The 23820-nt window shown below is 26.3% G+C and overlaps 2 protein-coding genes across 6 annotated transcripts; both read right to left on the bottom strand.

Moving 5' to 3' along the window:
* Positions 1-1883: 1883 nt before the first annotated feature.
* Positions 1884-5295, bottom strand: LOC145763473 (RNA-binding protein squid-like). 2 transcript variants are annotated; one of them, XM_082574925.1, is made up of 9 exons: positions 4832-5295; positions 4424-4464; positions 4169-4296; positions 3811-3963; positions 3502-3633; positions 3063-3120; positions 2724-2756; positions 2251-2387; positions 1884-2019 (listed from the first exon to the last, which is right to left on the bottom strand). In XM_082574925.1, exons 1-9 carry the CDS (start codon positions 5158-5160, stop codon positions 1885-1887), a joined length of 1146 nt encoding a protein of 381 aa, XP_082431051.1. In that variant the 5' UTR covers positions 5161-5295; the 3' UTR covers position 1884. The 2 variants fall into 2 exon arrangements, with proteins under 2 accessions (XP_082431051.1, XP_082431052.1); XM_082574926.1 differs by having other exon boundaries at positions 2265-2387; positions 4832-5294.
* A 1537-nt stretch (positions 5296-6832) lies between these two features.
* LOC145763868 (protein phosphatase 3 catalytic subunit alpha-like) lies at positions 6833-23820 on the bottom strand. Of its 4 annotated transcripts, none has more exons than XM_082575405.1 (16): positions 23621-23820; positions 22286-22404; positions 21854-21935; positions 18321-18445; positions 17697-17808; positions 15509-15654; positions 14600-14739; positions 14107-14184; positions 13512-13606; positions 12926-13051; positions 12489-12566; positions 11870-11881; positions 9882-9902; positions 8456-8540; positions 7328-7425; positions 6833-7097 (listed from the first exon to the last, which is right to left on the bottom strand). In XM_082575405.1, the coding sequence occupies exons 1-16, from the start codon at positions 23682-23684 to the stop codon at positions 6967-6969; spliced, it is 1512 nt and encodes a 503-aa protein (XP_082431531.1). In that variant the 5' UTR covers positions 23685-23820; the 3' UTR covers positions 6833-6966. The 4 variants fall into 4 exon arrangements, with proteins under 4 accessions (XP_082431531.1, XP_082431530.1, XP_082431532.1 ...); XM_082575404.1 differs by lacking the exon at positions 11870-11881 and adding an exon at positions 10900-10998; XM_082575406.1 differs by lacking the exon at positions 11870-11881.

Below are 23820 nucleotides of genomic sequence, written 5' to 3'. Positions count from 1 at the left end.
TTCTAATGGCCCCCAAAAAAGTAAGCAACAGGAACTCTTATTACCATTAAAACAAACTTCTAATTACTGAGAGTTAGAGCAAGCAAGGTTGTAAAGGTATAACCCCTACTGCTCTCATGTTGTAGCACCCTTAAGTAAGGCGCTATAAACTCCCACCAAGCCAGCACTTAAACAACACCATAATTAACGAGCAACTATATTCTACATAAAACCCCCAAACTGCTCAAGGCAACTTGGGACTGGGTCGGAGTAACTGATGTTAGTCTATGTTTAAGTTGCGCATTCGACCTTCCCACATCAAGGATAAATTTATATATACAAAAAAAAATAGTAGAAATAGCATATTTGAAAATGTGATTAGGTTAGCATATCTAACTCCTCACACTTTCAGTAAACTATATGAGTTTAGAAGTACAGCTTTCTGTATCAACATTTGACCTTACTAACAGAAACATTTTTTTAGGAATAGAAATATTTATTGTACAGGAAAAAAACAAAGCAAAAAACAATAAAACATGATGTGTTGATAGCAGTATGTTACATGTTAAGGATAGAATTTTGATCCAAAATCACAAAGTAGTTGTATTTTCTTTGGCGCTGATATTATCGGACTAAAAATAAAAAACAAGTGTTGTTAAGTTGCAATATTTTTTCAAAAGGCCAATATCTGCAAGTGCTTGCTAGTTATGCTATAACCAAAAGAAAAAGAATATAAATAACAAACAACTTTTAACTTAAGTCTAATTCAACTTCTTTAGAAAACTAACATTTAACACCTACAATAATAAGTTATTTTACTTATTAAAACTAACTAAATCGACTAAAAACCAGCTAACTTACTTTGAGATAATTAAAAGATGTTTAATAGTAAATTATATGCATAAAAATACCATGATTGACCATCCAAACTAACTTAATAGAAAGAAAAACACAAACTACCCAAGCACTTACAGATTAAAGGCCTAAATTTAAACTTTGATAAAAAGGTTTTTGTAAAACACAGACGACAGATAGATTTGTAATCGGGGCAAAACAACTATGAGCTCACAATGGTTTGAAAAGTTTAATTTTTTGCCATTACAAAATTTTTAACCATTAGAGCATCGAGAGAACTAAAACTGGGAGGGGGCACTACAGCCATATGAGAGCAAATTACCCAATTTTAGCTTTTTCGGTGTCCAGAAAATTCATTTCCTTCATGTGTTGGTCGGTAGATGGCAAGGAAATGTCAGAGGGGGTTTAGGGGGGGTATTTTACACAAAATTAACTTTAATTCTCGACTATCATTTAAAACTAACATTAATCATCTCAAGGTATTATAATAAACAAAAAACTGAAAAATCTAACAAAGAAAAAACTAATTTACAAAGATAATGTTTGGATAAAATAAACTCTAAAATAAAAAGGCGCTATATGTTTTTAAAATCTAGCTTAAATTTTTTTTAAAATGGGACTCCAACTTTTGCACACGTCCAGCTCTGCGTAGCGAGGCTACGTTGGCTCCTATGTGAAAAGAATCAAAGTCATAAAAACTCGAAACTTTCTTCAAAAAACTAACTTTTCTTTTCATGAATTTTTAAGTTTTTAACAGCATTAAAAAAGTTTTACTTTTAAGCTCATCAATAATTTTTATCATTTTTTTTTAATAAAAATTCTACTTCATACAAATTAAAAGGATTTAGAGCAATAAAAAGTGATATTTCTTTAGAATTTAATTGCATTTAGCCTCAGACAAATTATAAATTATCGTGTATTATGGCTACACAAAAAACGCATTTATTAAAACTTGAAAAAAATTAAGCAAATACCTACATGATTGTAAATATAACATAATTTAATATTTCAAAACTATAAAAAATATTTAAACTTAATTTACCTTACTATCTAGTAGTTGTGATACCCTTGGTAAGTGCCATGGAAGTTACCACGGCGATTGTAGTTACTAGTATGGTTTATACGAGTATCCTCCCATCCCCCTCCGCGGTGCCTTCCCGGCCCCTCCCTGCTGTTGTTGGGGCCCTGCTTAAATAAAACCTAGATTAAGGGGTGGGCACAAAAATTTACGCAAGAGGTAACAAAATTTTAAGTTTTAAAAATGAGCAAAAAAAGAATTTTATTGTTTTTTAAATGATTGTATATTTATTTAAATCAGTGGTTTGCATTTTTTTAACTCTTTTTATGTTTGAAAGGTTGCAAACCACTGAAGTTAACTTAAAAGAAAAAATAAAATAAGAAAGTGTGGCGGCTCACTTTCGAAGTCTTACCTCCTCCATACCCCGGATTGTATCCGCCATAATTACCATAACCCCCATAACCCCCTCCTTGTCCGTACCCCCCAAAACTGCCGTAGCTTTCATATCCACCCGGGTACCCTGCATACCCAAAACCTGAATAAAATTAGTTTAAAATGTTATTTTAATAAAAAATTACAAAACTGTTTTTCATTTTTATTCATAGAAAATAATTTTAAATAAGAATCTTTTTATGTTAAAATTGGTTCATTTTTAGTAATCATCATTGTTTATAAGACAGGGATAACTAATTGTAATCATTACCAATTAAATTTAAGAAAAGAAACATAATAACATAAGTTAAAATCTTATAGAAAAACACTTAAAAACATAGAATTTTTTAAGGTAAAAATTTGTATAAAAAAACTTTAACATAAAATTGATAAAGAAATAAATAATTTAGGGTAAAATTAATTTAAATTTTATAAATACCTCCACCCCCACCATATCCTTGTCCTGGCCATCCTATAAAATAAAAATTTAATGTAAAAAAAAAAACTTTTAAAAAGTTGTCCCTAATATTTTGGTCTTAATTTTTGACTCACAGCGATGCAGATGTTATCTTCACACTTATTCAGACACATGGGTTTTTATAATCATTGTCCAGTCAAAAAAACTATTTAAAATTGCAAAACCAGGTTTTAAATATGGGATAAAAAAATAAAAATTTAGTATCATTTTAAATTTAAAGTATTTAAAAAAATAATGCACTCAAAGGTTAAGCCTGTTTTGCAATTTTAAACAGACTCTGACATAGTTAGAAAAATTCACCTCTACCCATTCCTCTATTTCTATTCCTATCTTGCTGTTGTGCTTCTTTTACTTCAATCTGAAAACAAAATTTTGAAATTTTAAAATAATAGATTTTGGGAGCCCGTAAAAAATTTAAACTTTATTAAATTGGTTCATAGCGATGCGGTAGTTATCAGCATTGTTTATCAGACAGGGATAACTAATTGTAATCATCACCAATTTAAGGAATTTGAACATTATTTATGAAATAACATAAAAGTATTCAATGTTTATAAAATATATATACAAGAGCAACTGTACATTAAATGGGTTAAATTAATTGCGTGAATTGTGAATAGGTAAGGGTTAAATCCATGCAATTTTTTATTTTATTTAACCATATCCAATTAATATACATACATTTGATTCTGTATATTAATTTATAAGTACCAAAAACAAATTGACAAAAAATCCTAACCTGTTTTCCATCAATTTCTTGCTGCCTTTCTTTAATGGCCAAAGCGAGAACACCATCTTTTTTGAAAGTAACGAAACAGAATCCACGAGCTCTGTTAGTTTGCTTGTCCTTCGGTCTTTCGAAAACTTCGACCTAATTAAAAACAAGATTTTAAATTTTTGTAAATTTTGATTTTACAACATATATTACCTTATTGTTTAAAAAAACTTCACGTTTGAAGGAAGTGGATAACAAACAGATAGTTTTTACTCTTTTTTAAAATCGAACCCTTTTATAAATTAAAATTTTTGGTATTTAGTTTATACCAACCTCTCCGTACTGTTCGAAATATTCTTTGATAACTTCATCATCGGTGTCTGGGTTAAGACCACCTGCAAATAGTTTCCCATCCAATCTTTGTGCTTGGGCTCGTTTTGGGTCAATTTTTCGCCCATCAAGTTCATGGTGAGGAGTGTTTAAAACCTAAAATAAGTTCAACTTGTAAAAAATATTGATAGTTATTAAAATTTTAGACTTTCGAGGATCAGAATTGGCTCATAGCGATGCGGAAGTTATCAGCATTGTATATCAGACAGGGATAACTAGTTGTAATCATCACCAATTGAAAAAAACTAAAAATCTCGATAATTCAACTTTTAGTGTAGGAAAAAAAATAATTAAAATTTACTTTCTGCACTGCTTCTTCAGTTGCAAAAAGAACGAATCCGAATCCACGAGATCGTTCCGTTTTACTATCTTTTTTAATCGTGCAATCCTTTACTTCTCCAAATTGGGAAAAATAATCTTTAAGACCGACTAAAAATTAGAAATTAAATTTCAGTTGGCTTTAAATTCAAGAAAAAATATTATTTTTAAGGGCCAATGTTTTGGCTTATTTCAAAACTAACAGGAAATCTAATAAAAAAATAAAACTTTAACTCACAGACTTCAGTATCCCAAGATAAGCCTCCAACAAACATTTTTCTACAAAAAAAATTCCGAAATTAATATTTTTAAGTTAAAATTTAAGGAAATGATTCTAAACATAAACAAAGCTCAGATTAATATTTTCAACAAGCGAATCAATGTAGTCAAATAACGGCAGGCACCGTCACTACATTATTGTCGGACGCAAATTACAAACATCATAGCAATTTAAAAATAAAAACTTTAAAGCAATGGTTAAGGGCTGTGACAAAAAATTTAATTATTTTTAAACCCCTTTTTACCCCAAGTGTGCAAAAATTCAATTTTGAATTTTTTAAAGTTTCACATTTAAGTCACAACCCTTATTTTATAGAGTTAATTGTCTTTGCTTTATTTTACTAAAAATTCAAATTGTGTAACTTACAAGTCGTTATCTTCTGTTGCGTTTATTAAATTTCCTTCTCCATCTGTAGCTGCTTCTTCCGTTTCTGTTTTCTCTGTTGCGTCACCGTCGCCATTTTCAGGAGCAGGTTCCGCTTTTGTGTCTCCATTTTCGGGACTTTCGTTTGTTTCTGTTAGTTCGGCAGTAGCTTCAACTTTTAATTCGGCTTCAGGTTCGGTATTTATTTGTTCGTTTGTATTATCTGTGGTTTCTGTACATTCTGGGTCTTCTCCTAGTGAAGTTTCTTTTGGTTCTTCTTCGGGTTGTTGTTCGGCGACCTCTTGTTTTATTTCTTCACCGTTGTCCGCCATCTTTTTAATAAATACACGGATTCTTAAAAACTATTAGCGTGTCCTAACCGTAAAATGTGACACTAAAAATAAGAAAGAACTATTAAGATAATACCACGTGGCTTGCTTCGCTAATTTTTCCAGTTATCGTTAAATAACGACCTCGTTTAAGCTCGCTTATCACAAATGAAATAAAATTTTTATTTCCAGACCACGCCATCCTAATCACGTGTTACTACTCGACTTCTGATTGGTCGCCAGTATTTCCGCGCATGCGTAATTTATCCCGCGATGAAAAAGGAGAAAAGACAAAGAAATTAGAAAAAATGTTTTTAAAACTTTCGTTTATCCTCGATATTACTAAATGAAATACATTTTTAAATAAACTTATTATAATTTTGAGTTAACATATTACAAAAACAGTTTTATTTTTTTAAATAGGCAAGTATTTTATTTTTTGCTATGCAAATCAATGTAAATATATATTGTAAAAATATTACAACCATTTTAGACTTTATCACATTTATTTAAACTAACACAAACTGTTTATTTAAAAGGATAAAAAGGTATGTAGTAGTAATGTATAGATTAAAGTGTATATTTAATGGTTTATGCTTTAAATTTTTTAAATACATTTTAAACTTAAGTTGTTTAGTGTGAACTTTTGGTCTTATTTTAATACTTTAAAATGACATAGTGTATAAATTATATAATTTATGTAAAAACTTTAAACCAAAAAAACACACTTTTAAATTAACGCAAAAATTTATTCTTTTCTATATATGGTCAATACAAAACATACGCCAGTACCAAAAAAACAAAAATTGAAGTGTAAATTCCATAGGATTATTAATTTGTGTCAAAACACAGTCAATGGCATTTATAGAATAATTTAGTTATATATTCGAAACAGATGTTTTTATTATAATCTAGTTTTACTGCATTAGAACCCTATAATAATATATATAATAATTAACAAAGAACATATCTTATATTACTGGATTAATAAATTAACAAAAATTAAATTTTTTTGGGTGGAAAATGTAAAAAAAACTCGGCAACAATAAAGAAAAAACTTTGGTACATAAGGTTATACATACTGTGGTAAAAATATATTTTGCGCTTTTTATTTCACATCTAGAATACAAATGTTATAGTCAATTAATTAGTAAATCTCGTCGAGCATTAATTCAGAAAATAAATATTTCTTAAAGTTGCACTTATGCCCTGAATCTCTTTGGTAAAAATAAAATTGAAACTCATGTTATTTTTAGTCTAACAACCGCCCATAAAATAGTCAAAACCCATATTTTGCGTCAATTAAACAGAATTGTGACATCACAACTAACATCGCGACATCAATAAACATCCAACAAAACTTGCAACAAAGAACGAGAAGAAATGTCTTGATGAACACTTGAAATCGTTTTAACTTATAGAGGCAGCTTATCTTAAGCACACAAGGCTCTGGGCCGGGGTGATTTAATTTGTTTTACCAAACACACTAAATATAATTTGTTTTTAAATAAGAAAAATAACATTTCAAGCCATTTTTGATTTTAAATTCCTGTGTTTACATATCATGAGATCCCGTGTAAATAGCAGCTCAAGTCTATAAAATGGGGGCAATTTTTTATTTTTTGTTGCCATAGCAAATCGATGTAAAAGGTTGTTATGGCAACAAAAATTCAAATTGTGTAAACAACAATTGCCCCTGTGGCCCCCGAAATCTGTCGTGTCTTTATTAATTTTTTTTTTCGGAAAAAAGTGCAAATTTTTTTGGAAGATTTTTTAAGGGGGTTTTAGTTGCCTTGGTAACAGGGGGTCCTAGTTTGAGGTTGAGGGGCCGTTGTCAGGGGCAGCAGGGTGACGAGGGGGCATACGTTCATTGACCCTATCTAACCCCTTTGCTTCTTCGAAAGAACGAATTCCCGTTGTCGGGTCTACTCCAGTAATTGCTGAAAAAAAATCAAAATTTTTTAGAAATTTTGTTCAGAAGTTTTTTGTTGAAAGTTATTATTTAAATTTCTATTAGATTTTTATTACAATAATTTAAATTAATTTTAAGCATATAATCCAACCTTAAAAAATTTAATTTTTTTCCTTTTTAACAAACAACATTTATTAAGCATTATTCACCCATAATATGTTAACAAAAACAGAATAAATTTTATGCTAATAAACTTACCAGTTTGCAGAGATGAAGCCCCACCAGATAAAACACCCATGGGTAACATTCCTGAGGGGGTAAGTCCCTTTAATTCCAACACTGTCTCACTCTCTTTCCTAAAAGTAAAAAAAAATTGTTAATTTTATAATTTTTACCGTAAATAAATGATAAAAAATAACAAAAAAAGTTAAATGATATTTTGAAAGTAATAAAAAATTTGTGTATATATTCATAAAAAGTGTTCCTAAAATTACAATTTTTTTTCTTTTAGCATTGATATAAAATAGTAACTGTTTTTAACTCTTCTTATATAAAGCACAAAAATCTTTTTAAAACTAAATTCTCTTATGCTAAATTTTCTCTTAATGGATTTATCTTACTAGTTTAAACTCCACAAACTTAACTATTACTAAAACATATAACTTTATCTAAATCTCTGAAAACCTTAAAGTCTCAAAAAATGATGCCATTTTTCCAATTGCAATAATCTTATTTCTAATCGCTTCTCGTTGGTGTCTTTTTTTCTCCATTTCCGATGCCTTTATTGCTTCGACTAATGTGTGTGTATATATGTTGCGTAAATGTAATTGTAATTAGTCAAAGGTATGGTGTATAATAGTATAAATGGGGTTGTTATTTTATTGTAAAAAGGAAAAAAAGATGAGACAACAAGTATAAGTTAAAGTGCAGCATTTATTGCGAATATATTATATATCGAAGCAAAATGGTATATTTTAAAGGTGAAATAATAACATGTTTGGTTTAGTGTTAAATTGGAAGTAGTGTTAAATTGGATCAATTTATAAGTAATGGTGTTTTGGCATGATTTAATGTGTTCAGATGTTATAGTATTAATATATGTGGTAAGTGTGTTGGTGTAATAAAATAAAAAAAAATAGATTAATAAAAATATTAAATATGTAAATTTTTAACACAGTATAATTGACAGCATGGATATATTAAAGCCTATTTTAACCAAACATTGTCTATAATATCGGGTTAAATATAACCTATATTATAAAAAAAATGTTATGCTTTTTAAAAGACTTTACTACAATTTAACAATTGTTAATATGAAAGTGTCTAAAATTGTTGAAAAAACTGTTTTGGGCAATTTTTTTGTGCTGTCAACTATGTTGTGTTTACCTTAGAACAGAGAACACTCGAGCCATTTTGCCGATGGCGCGTATTTTATTTCGGATCACCTCCTTACGTGCGGCAGGGTATCCACCTTATAGGGGTGAAAATAAACATTTTAAACTTGAGAAAAAAAACTAAACCGTTACCATGCAATAAAAACTACATCAAGTCAATGAAAAATCAGGTTTTAGAATGAAATTAAGCAAATATTACTTAAAGCGTCGATTTTTGTGTGATTTTTTTCAGTTTTTTTCAGAAACCAATGAAATTAACTCAAATTAAATACAACAAAGATTTTTTCAGCTAATCAAATTAAGCTGTGGTTAATTAGCTAAAAGTGTTAATCAATTAGCCATGCATAAATTGTTTAATTATTGAATTTTAAAATCACCACCTTTTTATTTAACCATGCCACCTTGAACGACTATCCCAAAAATTTTATTGGAAGATGTAAATTTTACAGAATTATGATAACAACATTGCATTAATAATATTTGCGATAATAAATTTTCTTCATTACAATCATTTGCAACTTGACAAAATTAAACTTTAACAATAATTCACAAAATATTATGCAAACATATGCAGTTGTAGATATACCACAAAAATGCGGTTTTACAAACATTTAAAACAATGAGTAATTATTATGACATCATAAGTAACAACAAATGGTGGCATGCTTTCAAACCCACTCGAAAATTAACCCAAAATCAACATTTTTATTTTAGTTGAAATGCAAACTTCATTCCCCATATTAATAACACCATTCTACAAGAAAAGGGTTTGGCTTCTGGTATATTTAAATACTTTATGTTATGGTAAATTTATGATCGATTTATATTAACTACATGAAAATGTAAGAATTACTGCCATTTTACCTAATAGACATTCTACCAAAAAAAAGATTCTAAAACCTTATTTTAGCGACAATAAGACATTTTGTTATTTATAAAAATGGTATATATTTATGTCTTAAAAAATATTGACTTAAATTTTGGTAAAATTTTGTTATTAGAATTTTGTTTTTTGTTAAAATGTCAATTAAAAAAATGTTTTTGGTGATATGAGCAAATGCCATTTTGTAAAAGTTAACATGTTAAAATTGGAGATTTTTTTTTTAAATAAATGTCACCAATATTAAATTTAATTTTAAAAGTGTTGTTAGGTAAAAAATATCTAATTTTAACTTTAAAAAAACAAAAAAATCAAGCATTAAGTAATATAATATTTAGTTTTAAATATATTGCTTAAAAAACAAACAAAAAAAACACCAAAAAAAGTTTATAATTGCTTAAAAAGTAAGAATTACTTGACAAATTAAAAATATTGAGAATAAAAATTGGGCAAAAAATGTTCTGAAAAATCAAGCAGGTCACACTTAAGCCAAACCCTTGTTGAAAACTACTTAAAACACTAAATCTCATGCTCTTACCTTCCCCATTGTTTCCTGAACCTACAAACAAACAGGGTTGCCAACTTATTTTGGAGAAAATAAACTTTAAAAAAATTTATTGACAACATTCAATTTACCCAAAAATTTTTACCCTTATTTTACACATACTTTTTAACTTAACAAATTAAATTTAATTGTTGAATTATATTTCATGCAATTTTATTATAACGTCAGGCAAAGAACAAAGTGTTAAATGCAGAACTAATGTTAAAACAAACTCTACTATGTTAGTAATATTAATTTGCTCCACCAAAAAAACTTTAAAAAATCAAAATTATAAAATTTTAAACACAAAATGTTTTTTTTTCCGGCTTAACAAAAAATTGCAATGAAATTTAAACATTTTTTGAGCTCTGGCATTTAAAATCAGTTTCAAAATCTAAATAAAATTGCTTAAATTATGCGAAAAACACTATCAAAACTGCATAACTCAGCAAAAAAATAACCCTTTCCTGTTTGATAAAATTAGACAAAGGCAATCATTAATAAAAACGTTAAGGCTTAAACTATGATATTAAAAACACAGCAAAAAAATTGGAAGTAAATACTAGTACCAACACCATAACAACTAAAAACCATAGCAACAACCATCTTATTAAAAAAAATTGTCAATCAAAATACCAATCTAATTATACCAGTGGAAAACTTTTTACAGTTAAAATCCTGATGGTTAAAAAACTTCCTGAATTAGCAAAATGGGTTAAAAAAACTCTGAAACAGCACAAATAAGCTAAACAACTTCAAAAATTGGCAAAATAGGTTAGGAAAACCAGCACTTAAAAAATAAGCTACATACATCATAAAAATGGCAAACCCAATGAGAAAAACTTAACAAATACGGTAAAACTATTTTTAAACACGAAAAAAACAGCTCAAATTTACAAAAAAGCATTAGGAAACTTTAAACCAAAAAAGCGCTAAAAAACTCCAAATTTTGGTTAAATAACCCCTCAAAACAGGGGCAACCTGCACAAAAAAGGGGGCACAACTCCCTCACCGTGCTCAAGCGAATTTAAACGCTGACTTAACGGTTGTTTACTTAACACAGTTCTTCGTAAAAATTGGGCACTGATTCTTAGTTGTTTCTGCATGTAATCTGCACCAAATCGAGTGAAAATAAGAAAGTTAACTTAAACATGAGAATATTTATGGAGAAGCAGAAGGGTGTGAACTTGAAAAATATTAATTTAAAGAAAGTGCAATATTTGCAGCAATAAGAAAGGGTAAAAGGATAAAAATACAACAAGAAATTAGGAGAAGTAGAAAAAGTGTTATTTATATAAAAGGTTTAGATGTATATAACTGAATTTTTACAAATATTAAACATAAAGTAAAGAAAATAGAAGCCAAAGCTAATTTAGAAAGTTATTTATCTAAATTCAATTTTGAACAACATTTAAAACTTCAATCTGACAGTACAAAACAATTAAAAATACCCCAACTAAGTAAAAACAGAAGATCCCTAAATCTAATAAAGATTGCCCTTGTAAGGAAAATAATTTGGTAGAAAAGTTATTATATTGAAACCTTGAGAAGTTAGAATAAAACAAAGACCATAAGCAAAAAAATACCACTTTACGAATATCGTTGTTTCAAACCCAAAAAATATATTATTTTATTTACAAATACCTTAAGAAACAACTATAAAATTTAAAAATAACCCTACTTATACTACATAATAATACTCTACATTTACACTAACAAAATATAAATAAAAATTGTTAATATAAAGAAGTTAAAGGCCACCTAATATATACATTATATCAGCATTTCGTCAACTACACCAATATATATAGAACCAAATTAGAATTAAGCTAAACTAATAATATAGCCAGGCCAAATAAAAGCAAAATAATTTACAAAGCACATAAGTTTAAAAGTGCATTTCACTTATTGCTAACAAACAAATAAACATTGCATTGATGAAAGAAGCATATCTACAGAATAACATTGCAATATATATTTACCGTTTATTATTCCTGAGTAAGGGTTAAAAAATAATAACATATATTATTTATTACGAGCATATGCAAGAGTTATATTTTAAAACCTAGAAATGATCTAAGGTCTTTAAATTACTTTCATTAAAAATGAATGCAATTTTAAAAGATCTAAGACTGCTTTTTATGTTTAAGCAATTGAAATGTGGCTTAACCTAATAGGAAACAGTTACATTTCAATTGGGAATTACATTAAATATTTATAACTTTATAGTTCTTCGAATCCTATTTTTTTTTCTAATATTTAAATGGTTATCGAAATTTTTTTAAATAAGATTTTTAAAGCTTTGTTAAACTTAAATTAAAAATTTATTTCTTTTTTCAAATTAAATTTTAGTAAATTAAAAATTAAATTCAAGCAAATAAAATAAAGTGTAAACATTTGCTTAATTTTTAAAGCAGTACTTTTAATATTAAAGCAGGTTAAACTTATAAAAAATAGGGCTAAATAATAAAAATTAGGCAGCCAAACTAGCCAATTAAAATTTATATAAACTTAAACTATGTAACCAAATGTTTAAAATTGAGCTTTAAAAAATTACAAAAAGTGTTTAAAAAAGAAGCTGAACATATTTAAAATATTTACCTTCAAAATTGTCGTCTCTTTCTGCCATAAGTTCATCATCGGAACAAATATTCAAAACATTGACTAACATCTCTGTCACTATAACATTAAATATTAGTTGATTTTAAGAAAAAGGAATTTTTTAAAGTTGTTTGGTTAATTGTTTTGTTTAAACTTGACGATAGGCCATCGATCGAAATTTTAATTGTCGTAATAATATGGTCCTAACTCTTAACTAATATTTGAAAGCAATTATTTACACACGCACCACAAATTGCAGTTTTTTTTTAATTTGTAGGCTTATAAATTAAACACACATATATATATATATAAATACAAAATTATCGCTCACTAAGTATATATATGTTTCACAAGTTTTTTAACCTCATATTATTAAAAAGTTTTTATTCAAGAGTTACCCCAATAACTGAAAATAAAATTATTAATAACAAACTTACCCTTCTCTCCAACAAAAGGTAAAGACCAGGTGAATACATCAATAAAGTTGGGAAGCCAATAAGGATGAGGGGAGCAGTTGAACTGACGAATGTTCATCACATTATTCTCATACTTAAGAACAGCGGCTAAGTCATATAAACAAAACTATTAGTTAGTATAGGGTTAGTTAATTTAAATGTGATAAACCTATTAAAATAACTTTCATTTTGCTGGCAGTGTTGTGTAATATTTAGAACAATTGGATTTAGTACATGAGGTTCTGGGTTTAATTCCCAGTGCTTTCAAGCTAAATGGCTTCTTTAAAATGCTACAAACGATACAAACTTCCGAATTAAACAAGTCCGAATGGCAGATTAAATGTTGGTTGGTTATAATCAATAATATCACAAACTGCCATTGCTAAAGTCGCTTTACTCTTATCAAGGATAAACAAATACAAATTTAACAAACTTTTAAAAAAATAAAGCTGTTAGTTGATTTTAGGTGTTAATGTTATGACTGCTTTTGTAACATCTAATATAGTATAGTAATAAACTAGATCAATACATTATTGTTATACTATATAACTGCTTATAAAGAGCTTACCTTTATTATTGTAGACATCAAGATAATTAGGGGCTGAGAATATGGTAATAAGTGAAGGAAATCCAGTTGTTGTGCTTTTCTTGTACATTCGATATCTAAAATTTAAATTTGATACAAATTATAACAGACACTAGTCAATGGCCCACTCTACAGTCGGTATTTTATTATCAGAATATGGTTGCAACTTTCAACAAATATTTACCCACAATAATTTATTTATGCACCACAAATGATGTTTTTATTTATTTTGTAAGCCTATAAATTGGACAGACATATATACTGTCAATTAAAGTTGATTAAATATGGATTTTCAAAAAATAAAGCTTAATGAAATCATATTGATGTTGTTAGAAATATATGTATGATAAGATTATAGGTATATATCTAATTTTGAGCAGAATTTTTAAGAAAAAATTAAGTTAGAAAATCAAACACTTTACACTTTAGGTAATGCCTACATTGGTATTGCAAAATTTATGATAAAATAAAACTATTGGATCAAAAGAAGTATAAAGTATATGCCTGTAAATTAAGTATTGTTTTTTTGGCTTGTTGTATAGAAACATAAATTTACAAGTTTAAAAAAAATACAAACCCAGCATCTTGTGCCTCATGAGCTCTTATGAGGGAGAGTAAACTGTTGTTGTGGAGGAAGTCACAAACAGCCGGATAACTTGAAAAAAAAATAAAAATTTGAATTATTTTAAAACTTAAAAAATATTTTTAAATTAAATAAAATTTTATCCAATACTATTTTACATGCAGAAAAGTGAAAAAATAACATAATTTATTGTTTAAAAAAGGCTTGATAAAAGCTAAAAATTGTTTAATAAATAAAAAATACTGTTTTTTCCCAAAATTACAGATCTTTAACAATATTTAAATGAAAACACTAAAGTTTTATTATCTTTAAAAAAAAAAAAAAAATGTTTAATAAAAACTTTTAATAAAAGTTAAAAATGTCATTGTTTAATTTAATACAAAAAACTAAATAATATTTTTTCCCAATAAAATAAATATCTTATTTAAATACTTGCACAAAATCACAAAACTTTGTAATTTTTATAAATATCAACTTTTTTGTATACCTGTAAAAATAGGAACAACCACGAACAGTGTTGTGTGAAAAATGTTCGTTCGAATTTTCGTTGCCAAATTCCTCGAGTGGGTCTGACCACAAGAGGTCACACATGGGTCCATAAGCCGGAGGTTCTTTAAATCGATCCAACTATGACAACAAAAATCAAATTTCAAAAAAATTTGAAAAAAAAAATAATTTAAAAATATTAAATTAAAAAAAAAAAAATTTAATTTTTAACATAATTTTTAACAACAGTTTTAACAAAAAACTTATCTATTGTACACAAGTAAATGTTTCTTTTTTATTTTAAATTTAAATATATCATCAACACAATTAACTTAATCCCCCTAAAAACGCAATTATTTTATAAAACCATATAAAGGTCAATGCAAATTCAATAAAGAAAGATTAAATAATGATTTTTCTTTTATATTTAAAAACTATTTTTAAACCCAAAAGCAATAAAAAAGAGATAGTAATACAACGTATTTAAAACAATAAAAATATCAAAAATTCAACTATTTCAATATACAACTAACATATTTTATATTGACATCATTAGAGAAAAAAAAAATTTAAAAAATTGAAGAAAAAAAAAAAAAAAAAAAGAAAAAAAATTGACATCATTAGAGTACCCAAATTAATGATATATTCATTTTAACACAATTTTCTATATTCAACAAAAAAAATAATATTAGGTAATAGAATTAAATAACTAAAAATTGTATTCTCCACAAATGTTACGGTTAGTTAATATAATTACCTATACTTAACCTTTGCAGATAACTATTATGTTTAGATTGCTTACAGCTTATCACATATCAAATTTCTCTTACCCAACTCAATTGTATTTACTTAACTTATATACTCAAAATTTTTACTCAAATTTTTGTAAAAATCAATAAAATATATTTACTCTTTTTATATCATCTAAACTGCTTAGTTCAGGAGATAGACCTCCGTGTACACATAGAAATTGGTGGTTCATTAAAGCTGCTAGAGGAAGGCAATCAAATCCATTCATACAGGCATCATATATAGTTTCACTGTACTTTATTTTACCTGTTAAAATAAAGGTAAAATTTGATTTTTACAAGCTATGTTTATTGGCTACATTATATGCATCTTTTTATAAAAAAAATTGGCAGAAATTTAGTAAATAAATTTATCGTTTTATTTAATTTTGCTTTTTAACTAAAAAAATTATTTTAGTTAACTTTTATCTACTAAAAAAAAGCAAAAACGATAAAAAAAAATAATTTAAATTTACTATTATTTTATTCAAAATTTATAACATTTTTAGCAATTATTATTTCTTTAAAATGGCTGCAAGAATAGTAACAACAGCATTAACAAAAAATAAACAAAAATTTACATTAGCAACTACCAAAAATCAAAATATAAAAACAATAATTAATAAATTCTGAAAACTATAAAGTTAATTACTTTTCCATACAACGTTAAATTTTAAATCCAACATGTCAGTCTAAGTGTTAAAAATGTTCAAGTAGTCAACAAATCAAAAAAGGATTTCCATAAAACTTTATCAAAAAATATATCAGCGTATTTAATCATTTTTACGCAAATTTTAAGATTAAGCGCAATTTTTTTATTTTTAAAAATAAAAACCCTTCTATTAAATACAAAACAATTTAATAATTATCAAAATACAAAAAATATTTTAGAAATCAAGTTAAACACCAAAAAGTTACAAACGTTTTAAATCAAATAATTTGAAATAAAATCTATTTTTTAGGGCTTGGCGTGAAAATAACTTAAATTAAAATGTATATTATTATTTATGCTTGAGTTAGTAAGGAATTGTTGCAAAAGGTTAAACTAGTTTAGAACCTGGTGCACCAATGAATTTAATTCAAATTTTTACCCCTTTTATTGCTTTGCAGCAAATTTTAGGTCAATTTGAATGTTAAATTCATAAATATAAAAAAACTGTGTGCCTTATATATATATATATTTTGTTTTTTGGGATGAATTTACAAATTTCAATACAATGCGTTTTTTGTTAAAGAAAATTTGGATAGCGTATGTTGCCCGGTTCTAAACAAAACAACGTTTTGTATACTGTAGGAAAGAATTTAGAAGGACCGTATACCATAAGAAAGAATTAAGAAGGACCGCACACCGTAGGAAAAAATTTAGGAGAACTGTAGTGTAATTATGTTTTGTCTAGAACCGGACAACATACGTGACCCGAAAATTTAATTAATATGTGACCCATTTTACTTTTATACATTACGGTAAAAAAGTTATTTATTCTCACTTAATGGTGGGAGTTTTAATAAGCCAAACAAACTGTTTGCTTAAGATTTTATATCAATATCAACAGGGGGTAGTGTTAATAAAAACTTTGAAGTTTTATGTGAAATTAATAACCACCAGCCATTTGGATGAGAGTATAATGAAGTTATGATATCGCTTGTAAGGACTTATTTTAAAATTAAAGTAAAGTATTAATTAAAAATAAAGTTTTTAAATATATATATGGTATATCATTAAGAATTCAGTCTTAATATCTTTTAGATAAAACTCAAAATTTTATAGGCTACTAAAATTGCGTAAGATAAAAATTGTTATATATAAGCATATAAAGTGAAATGGACAACTAAAATACACAAAATTTCTCTAAAATGTCTAAATCCAAACTCCAGCCAACCGATTTATTAACTTAGTTAATCTTCACACGGTTTTGGGTAACATATTATATAAGGTTCACCTAACTTTAAAAAGTTTAACTGTTTACTCATGAAATTCTAGGAAGTGCATTGGAGCAGCAAGTTTGGCAAACTTAGGAAATTTTGTAAGTTAACACATGAACCCAATAATAGGGTTACTAAAAAAGGTTTATTGAAAAACAATCTGTCATTTCATGTGTCCCAAAACAAAATATAAAAGACGCCCTAATACAAAAATTTTGTCATTTTATGCAGAATATGCCTTAGTCTCAAATATAGAATCTGATATTACACAACAAAAAAAAAAAAATAAATAAAAATAAAATTAATACATCTGAAAACTCGATTTTAAACCAATTAGTTTTTTCTACTATTGCAATTAAAACCACTTTAAAAATTCAAGTTACTTACATTCTTGCTTAAAAGTAAAGTACTCAGTTAGATGTCTACATTCGTGATTTCCTCTCAACAGATGTAGAGTATTCGGATACAACATTTTCAATGACCACAAATATAACACACACTAAAAAATCAATAAAAATTAACTAACAAGCAAGTAAGGAATATTAAAAACAAGTATTTTGCATTTGACTCTGTTATATTAATATACTAAAAAAGCTAATTTTTTTAATGTTTATTTTTTCTAGATTTGGAAAGGTCAATGTCATGACCCAAACATAGAGTATCATCTTTTACCCCGACTCAGTCTCAAGTTGCCTTTAGCAGTCTGAGATATTATAAATGATAATAACCCGACAATTAGGCAGCTAATTAAGCTCTGGATCAGCAAGAGTTTATATTATTTATAGCACTTTTCCAAGGGCACTACAGCATGAGAGCAGTAGGGATCATGTAGTAAAGTCATCATGTAGTAAAGTTAAGTGTTCTGACCAATACACCATGCTGCCTGTTACTACACCGCCCTGCCAGTTCACCCATAGATTGTTAAGACCAAAATTAATGTTAAAATTATATATGTCATAAAATAAGCATTAAAATGTAGTATTGAATTGCCAGTAGCAGTTACAAGCTCACCTCTATGCTGTAATAACCTCTGTCCACATAATCCCCAAGAAACAAATAATTAGTAGATGCGGGGTTTCCCCCAACTTCAAACAATTTCATTAAATCGAAGAACTGGCCGTGAATGTCACCGCAAACTAAAAACAAAAAATCATATTATTCACAAATCAAGTTTTATTTTTTTGTGATACAAACTTTGAGACATATATATACTTTAAAACTTTGACAGAATTGTAAAATTTATGTTGCAAAGTACAGCAAAAATTTCCTTGATATATTCATAAGAAATATAAGTTTTATTAATTAATTATTTAAACTGTTGATACTTTAATATACATTATAAGTATATTTCGAAAATTTGATCATAAAATGTTTAGATTTAAGTATATATTCCAGGTTTAATGTTTACTTAATGTTCTTAAAATTTAAAATTCAAAGACTAATGTTACTTAGTTTACCACATATACTTAAGTTTAAACAAATATCTAATTACTCTACCAAAATACAAATACATTCAACAAAATAACCATTTTCCTTGCACCTATTAAAACATTGGTAAACTTATCATTAAATTGGTCTTCTTTTTTTTAATTTAATTTAAAATTTAAGATGAAGTAAAATCCTTAATATTTTATTTTAAGTAAAATCTTTAGCCTATAATAAGAAACTATTAAATAATAAAGACACCATTAAAGTTGAGAAGAATGGCAACTAAGGCCCATAAAATAGCGTTAAAACAACTTTAATTATTAATGAGATAATGTGAATACATTTGCACTTTGTTGAGAAATATATTTTGATTTTTCTTTGAAAAAATTGATTTTAAATTTTAGAAATGACCTTTTGAAATTAATTAAAAAATTATACAATTTAAAAACCACAATTTGAATTTTTTTATATAGAAATAGTATTAAAATATTACTAAGTAGTATATACACTGAAAATATTAGTCAATATTGAAAATTCAATAAATTTAAATATCGATGACCCAGGATTGTATTTTAATGGATTTTTTTTTGACAAAAAAAACCTTTACATTTTAATTAAAATAACAAGAGGGTAATAATGAGGTAACAAGCCGTTGACAATGGAGAGCAGAGGATAATTAATCAATAAAAAACAACAAATCCACTGGGAATAAATAAAATATTCTCAAATAAGTATTCTGTTTGTATTCCCAGGGAGTGAATGAAAAAAGAATGATTTTAATCAGCATGCAACTCCATTAAAAATCTACTTTAAAGATACAGGTTGACCTCATTAGTCATTACCATACAAATTAACATTTAAATATACATTAGAAGATAATTTGAATCATTAAAATTGATATAGGACAACATTAGTGGTCTTGTTTTCATGTTACTTTCATTTTAAATGTTGCTAGAAAAATACACAATTATTAAAAGTCTAGCTATTAGGGTTTATATCTTAAATTTAACATTATATATATTATAAGTCAAACCCATTAAAAATATCTTTATTATAAGACATAATACTTGATTATGAAAGAGCCCAAAGCAAAAAAATGAAAGTGAGAATATTTTTAACGTACTTTACTGTTATGGTAAATTTTACATAAAGCATTAATTTAATATTGACCTAAAAACAAAAATTATTCTTAAGCCTCATTTAAATCAAATAAACAATGATTGATAAAAACAATCAATATTAAAATAAAAAATTTAATTAAATAAAACAAAAAAATAATAAACATATTAAAATTTTTGCAATTTAAAAATAAAAATATTAGAGTTTAAAATAACTTTTTTCCTTTAAGCAATTTAATAAAAAATGAGTAGGTAAACATGGGTAAAATTAAAAAGTATACTCTGTAAAATAAATTAAAAACTAAATACAATTGATATATTTTTAGAGCACGGTTAAAAATGTTTTCTCCAAATAGTTACAACTAAAACTAGGCAATAGAGATACAAAAATAGCTACTATGGTTGCCCACAAAAAAGTAATGTAAATTATTAATGAAGCTAAATGTAAGGTTTACGATTTAGAATTTGTATGCCATCTATTTAGAATTGTGCTATTTTTGTTATTATATTAAACCCATCTGTATAATATATTTATGTTGTATTTAAAACAGGCCTAAAAATTAATGTATTTTTGTAGCATGTTTTATTTTATTAAAGTCCTTGTTTTATCTGTATCCAATTTATCAGTATATAAATATATATAAAGAACTTAATGTTTATATATAAAGGCCGGCACCTTTAAAAATAAACCAATGACGTTAAAAAATTTACCATTTTTTCATTGTTTAAAAGTGTTTTATTAACTTTATATAAAAAATTACCATGTAACGATATGGGAAATGATGTCATAATCACATTTATCAAGTGTAAATTAGCAAAAACATAATCAATAAAAGCTTCAGTTTTGTATGATGCAAAGTTAATTAAAAAATCTTTAATATTTCCCATGTAGATATTTACAATCATTTTGACTTTGTGTTATATTAACAAATCATACATAAATAGAGATTCCATAACAATATTAACTTTTTATTTAAAACCAAATTGTAATTTTTTTCCTTATATTTAGATACCAAGTTGCAAAGTTGACCTAAACTGATAAAAATAGAAAGTAAAAATATAGACGCTACTTAATAATTAATAAGAAACCATTTTTAAAATCCGTCAATTAAATTTAAAATTAAACAAAAAACTTTTTTAATAAATGTTTATTTCTCTTTTATATTTAAACTATTTCAGTTGTTTATAAAAGTTTAAAAAGAAAAAATGTTTTATTAAATTTACAACTTTAAAGCTTATATAAATAACCTCTAACAAGAATGGCCATTGTTATGACACAATAGAGACCATTGTTTGCTCACAATCTAAACGTCTCCAAGAAACCAAATCAGTTTAAAAAAATTCGAAACCAAAATTAAATTATTCCGCAATCCAATATTTAGTTAGTTTAAAAATTGAAAAAAAAACAAGAAATGGGTAAATAAATGCTGAATAATAATTAAGAAAGAAGTCATAGACGTAGTTAGTTGTAATACAATCTGTTAAATCTTATTTAGGTTTCTAAAATTAACAGAGATAAAACAATACTAGGGAGTTAATAATTCATTGACAATTCCCTTGTACCATAAACCTCATTATTTGATTTGAAAATATTCGATTTTTTACACAAAAATTAGTGGTAAAACAATTGGCTTAGGTCATGTTATATTTGGTTTAACATGATTTTAAAAACCAATGCTAAAATGCCCACGCCTAATTGTAAACAACGCCCCCAATAACTAGGTTAATTATAACAGGTTTTTGTAAATACATCAATAATGAAATTTCAACTTAAATTCACCTGAAAGTTTTAATAACTTTCATTTTACAGTTTAACTTGAACTAGGTATATGGTTTAATATTTACAATACATCAGCTAACAAAAGAACACAAGGCCTATTGACATAATGTAAAATAACTGCTAAATAAACTTGTACAGATTAAGGTGATATTAAAGTTGTATATACATGTACACCTTTCTTAGAAACCAACAAAAAATGACTTTATAAAGCTGCTTACCCGTTACTGGAGCTTCCACATCCAACATTGTTGGCTCCTTTCGAAGCAAATCCGATCCTCCATTGATTATTTTTAATGCAAGCTAAACAGAAAAAAAATTAATTAAATAGAATCAAAATATAAGAAATCATCCAGTTTTTTATAAGTTGTTGCATGTTACATTATTTAAAAGCTTATTATATGACATAAACCTAGTTATTAAAAGCTCGATAACAATAATGATGTGTAAATTTTGTATTACAACCCTTACAAACTTAAATTATATTTTACTAACAATTTTTTACTACAGCATAGGATATGGACTATACACATTTTTTCTTTTAAATTTAAAAAATTAGATTCGGCAAATTCAAAATAGAAAAACGACAAATTTCATTTATGAATTAAGTTATTTTTAGGAAAAATTTTAAATAAATTAAAGTGATAACTTACATCTTCTTCCACTCTTCCTTCTTGAATAAAATGTTCTTTTAAAACTTCTATTTTAGGTTTCTTTGAATCTCCGAACACCTCTGCTATAGTGAGTTTATGGGAAGGTGGGAAAGGCACTCCTAAGTATCACAAAAACTTGTTAAAAATTAAGGAAAAAAATGTATAAAAAATAACTTGTTCACCAAGGTATATACTTTGGTATATGCTATTCATTTTTACTTAAAATGCATTCAATTAAACATTCGTATATATTATAAAATTAACACAAAAAATACTAAAAATTAAGTCCAAGTAAAAAAATTGCACAATATCATTTTTAATTAAGTATATACCTTACGATATATGTGTTACTTTATTTTAATTGCATTTTTGTAGAATGCATTAGGCATCGGTATAAATTTAAATTTGTGTTTTTATAACAAGCGTAGTTTTTTTTGTAAATCATATATTGCAAATAAAAAAAAACATGTTACATAAACTATTTTGAAAAATGAACCTTTATTTTACTAAGTTTAAAATATTGCTGCAAATCACTGCAGGAAAATGTTAAAGCAACAACAAAGTAATGTAAATCCATCAACACTAAGTAATTTAATTTACTACAACCACCATAATGACTCCTCCTACTACATGTTCCAATTCTGTTACATATTTTACCTTCCCACACATTTCAAACAAGAAAAAAGGTTTAGAAAATATTCATAATTCAAATAAGTTTAAATAACCAAAATTTTCTTTTACAAAATTCTTAATTAAGCATATATAAGGCTATACAATATATTTTTAAATTAACAAATTTTGTTTGGAAAGTTGCATATTCAAATAAAAAAAGAACATAGGTAAGTGATTTTTATATAAATTTAAAATATACCTTTAGGTAACATAAATCAAGTAATTGTACAACTTAGAAACGTGATAACAGCTGATTTATATAGGTCAAACAAAAGGTCACATAATTAATAACGTTTTGACAACAGTTATTTTAAACAAAACATAAAGTTAGAGAATTTATGCATTGCAAATTAATAAAATTTTGCTAAAAAAATAACATACCTAAAATCTTTATGTAAACTTTAAAACTTATGGCAAAAAAAATTATGTTTTAAATCATTAAATTAGATTTGTCATTTTTCAGTCGCATTAATGTAATATTTATCTTTTTATTTATATATTTTCATTAACGCCACCCAAAAAAAAAATGCTCAATAAAAATAAAAAAAACGCTCAAAAATTATTCAGTGATCATAAATTAATTACCAAACACAATAGCACATGATTCACATAATACCAACTTTAATGTTGAGGCCATAAATCAAAAATAAACAATAAGTTTACCTGAAACACATCTTTCTACAGTTGGCAATTTTGGAGCCGGTTCTGTTTCTGCTGGCTCAGCCATCACAATTAATTCCGATCACAATTTATTACCCAAACAGAACAAAATTTTTGTTTTTTGTTGATTTTTTTTTTATATATTTTAGTGTCCAAATACCATGTTTATAAATATCCTTAAATTTGTATAATTTCCTATGAAA

This window comes from Corella eumyota, chromosome 1, assembly GCF_963082875.1.
Source record: "Corella eumyota chromosome 1, kaCorEumy4.1, whole genome shotgun sequence".
NCBI lineage: Eukaryota > Metazoa > Chordata > Ascidiacea > Phlebobranchia > Corellidae > Corella > Corella eumyota.
Note: the sequence above shows the minus strand (reverse complement) of the source record. Positions and strands in the feature narration are given on the sequence as shown.

Bases quoted from the DNA above. Each gene is read 5' to 3' on its own strand.
- LOC145763473 (XM_082574925.1), bottom strand. From the start codon at position 5,160: ATGGCGGACAACGGTGAAGAAATAAAACAAGAGGTCGCCGAACAACAA. The intron at 4,465-4,831 runs GTAAGTTACACA...TTTTTTTTGTAG, and splicing joins GCAACAGAAGATAACGACTT to AAAAATGTTTGTTGGAGGCT. The intron at 2,757-3,062 runs GTGAATTTTTCT...TTTATTTTATAG, and splicing joins AAATAGAGGAATGGGTAGAG to GATGGCCAGGACAAGGATAT.
- LOC145763868 (XM_082575404.1), bottom strand. From the start codon at position 23,684: ATGGCTGAGCCAGCAGAAACAGAACCGGCTCCAAAATTGCCAACTGTA. The intron at 14,185-14,599 runs GTATACAAAAAA...TTTTTTTTCAAG, and splicing joins GGTTGTTCCTATTTTTACAG to TTATCCGGCTGTTTGTGACT. The intron at 8,541-9,881 runs GTAAGAGCATGA...CACCCCTATAAG, and splicing joins TTCAGGAAACAATGGGGAAG to GTGGATACCCTGCCGCACGT.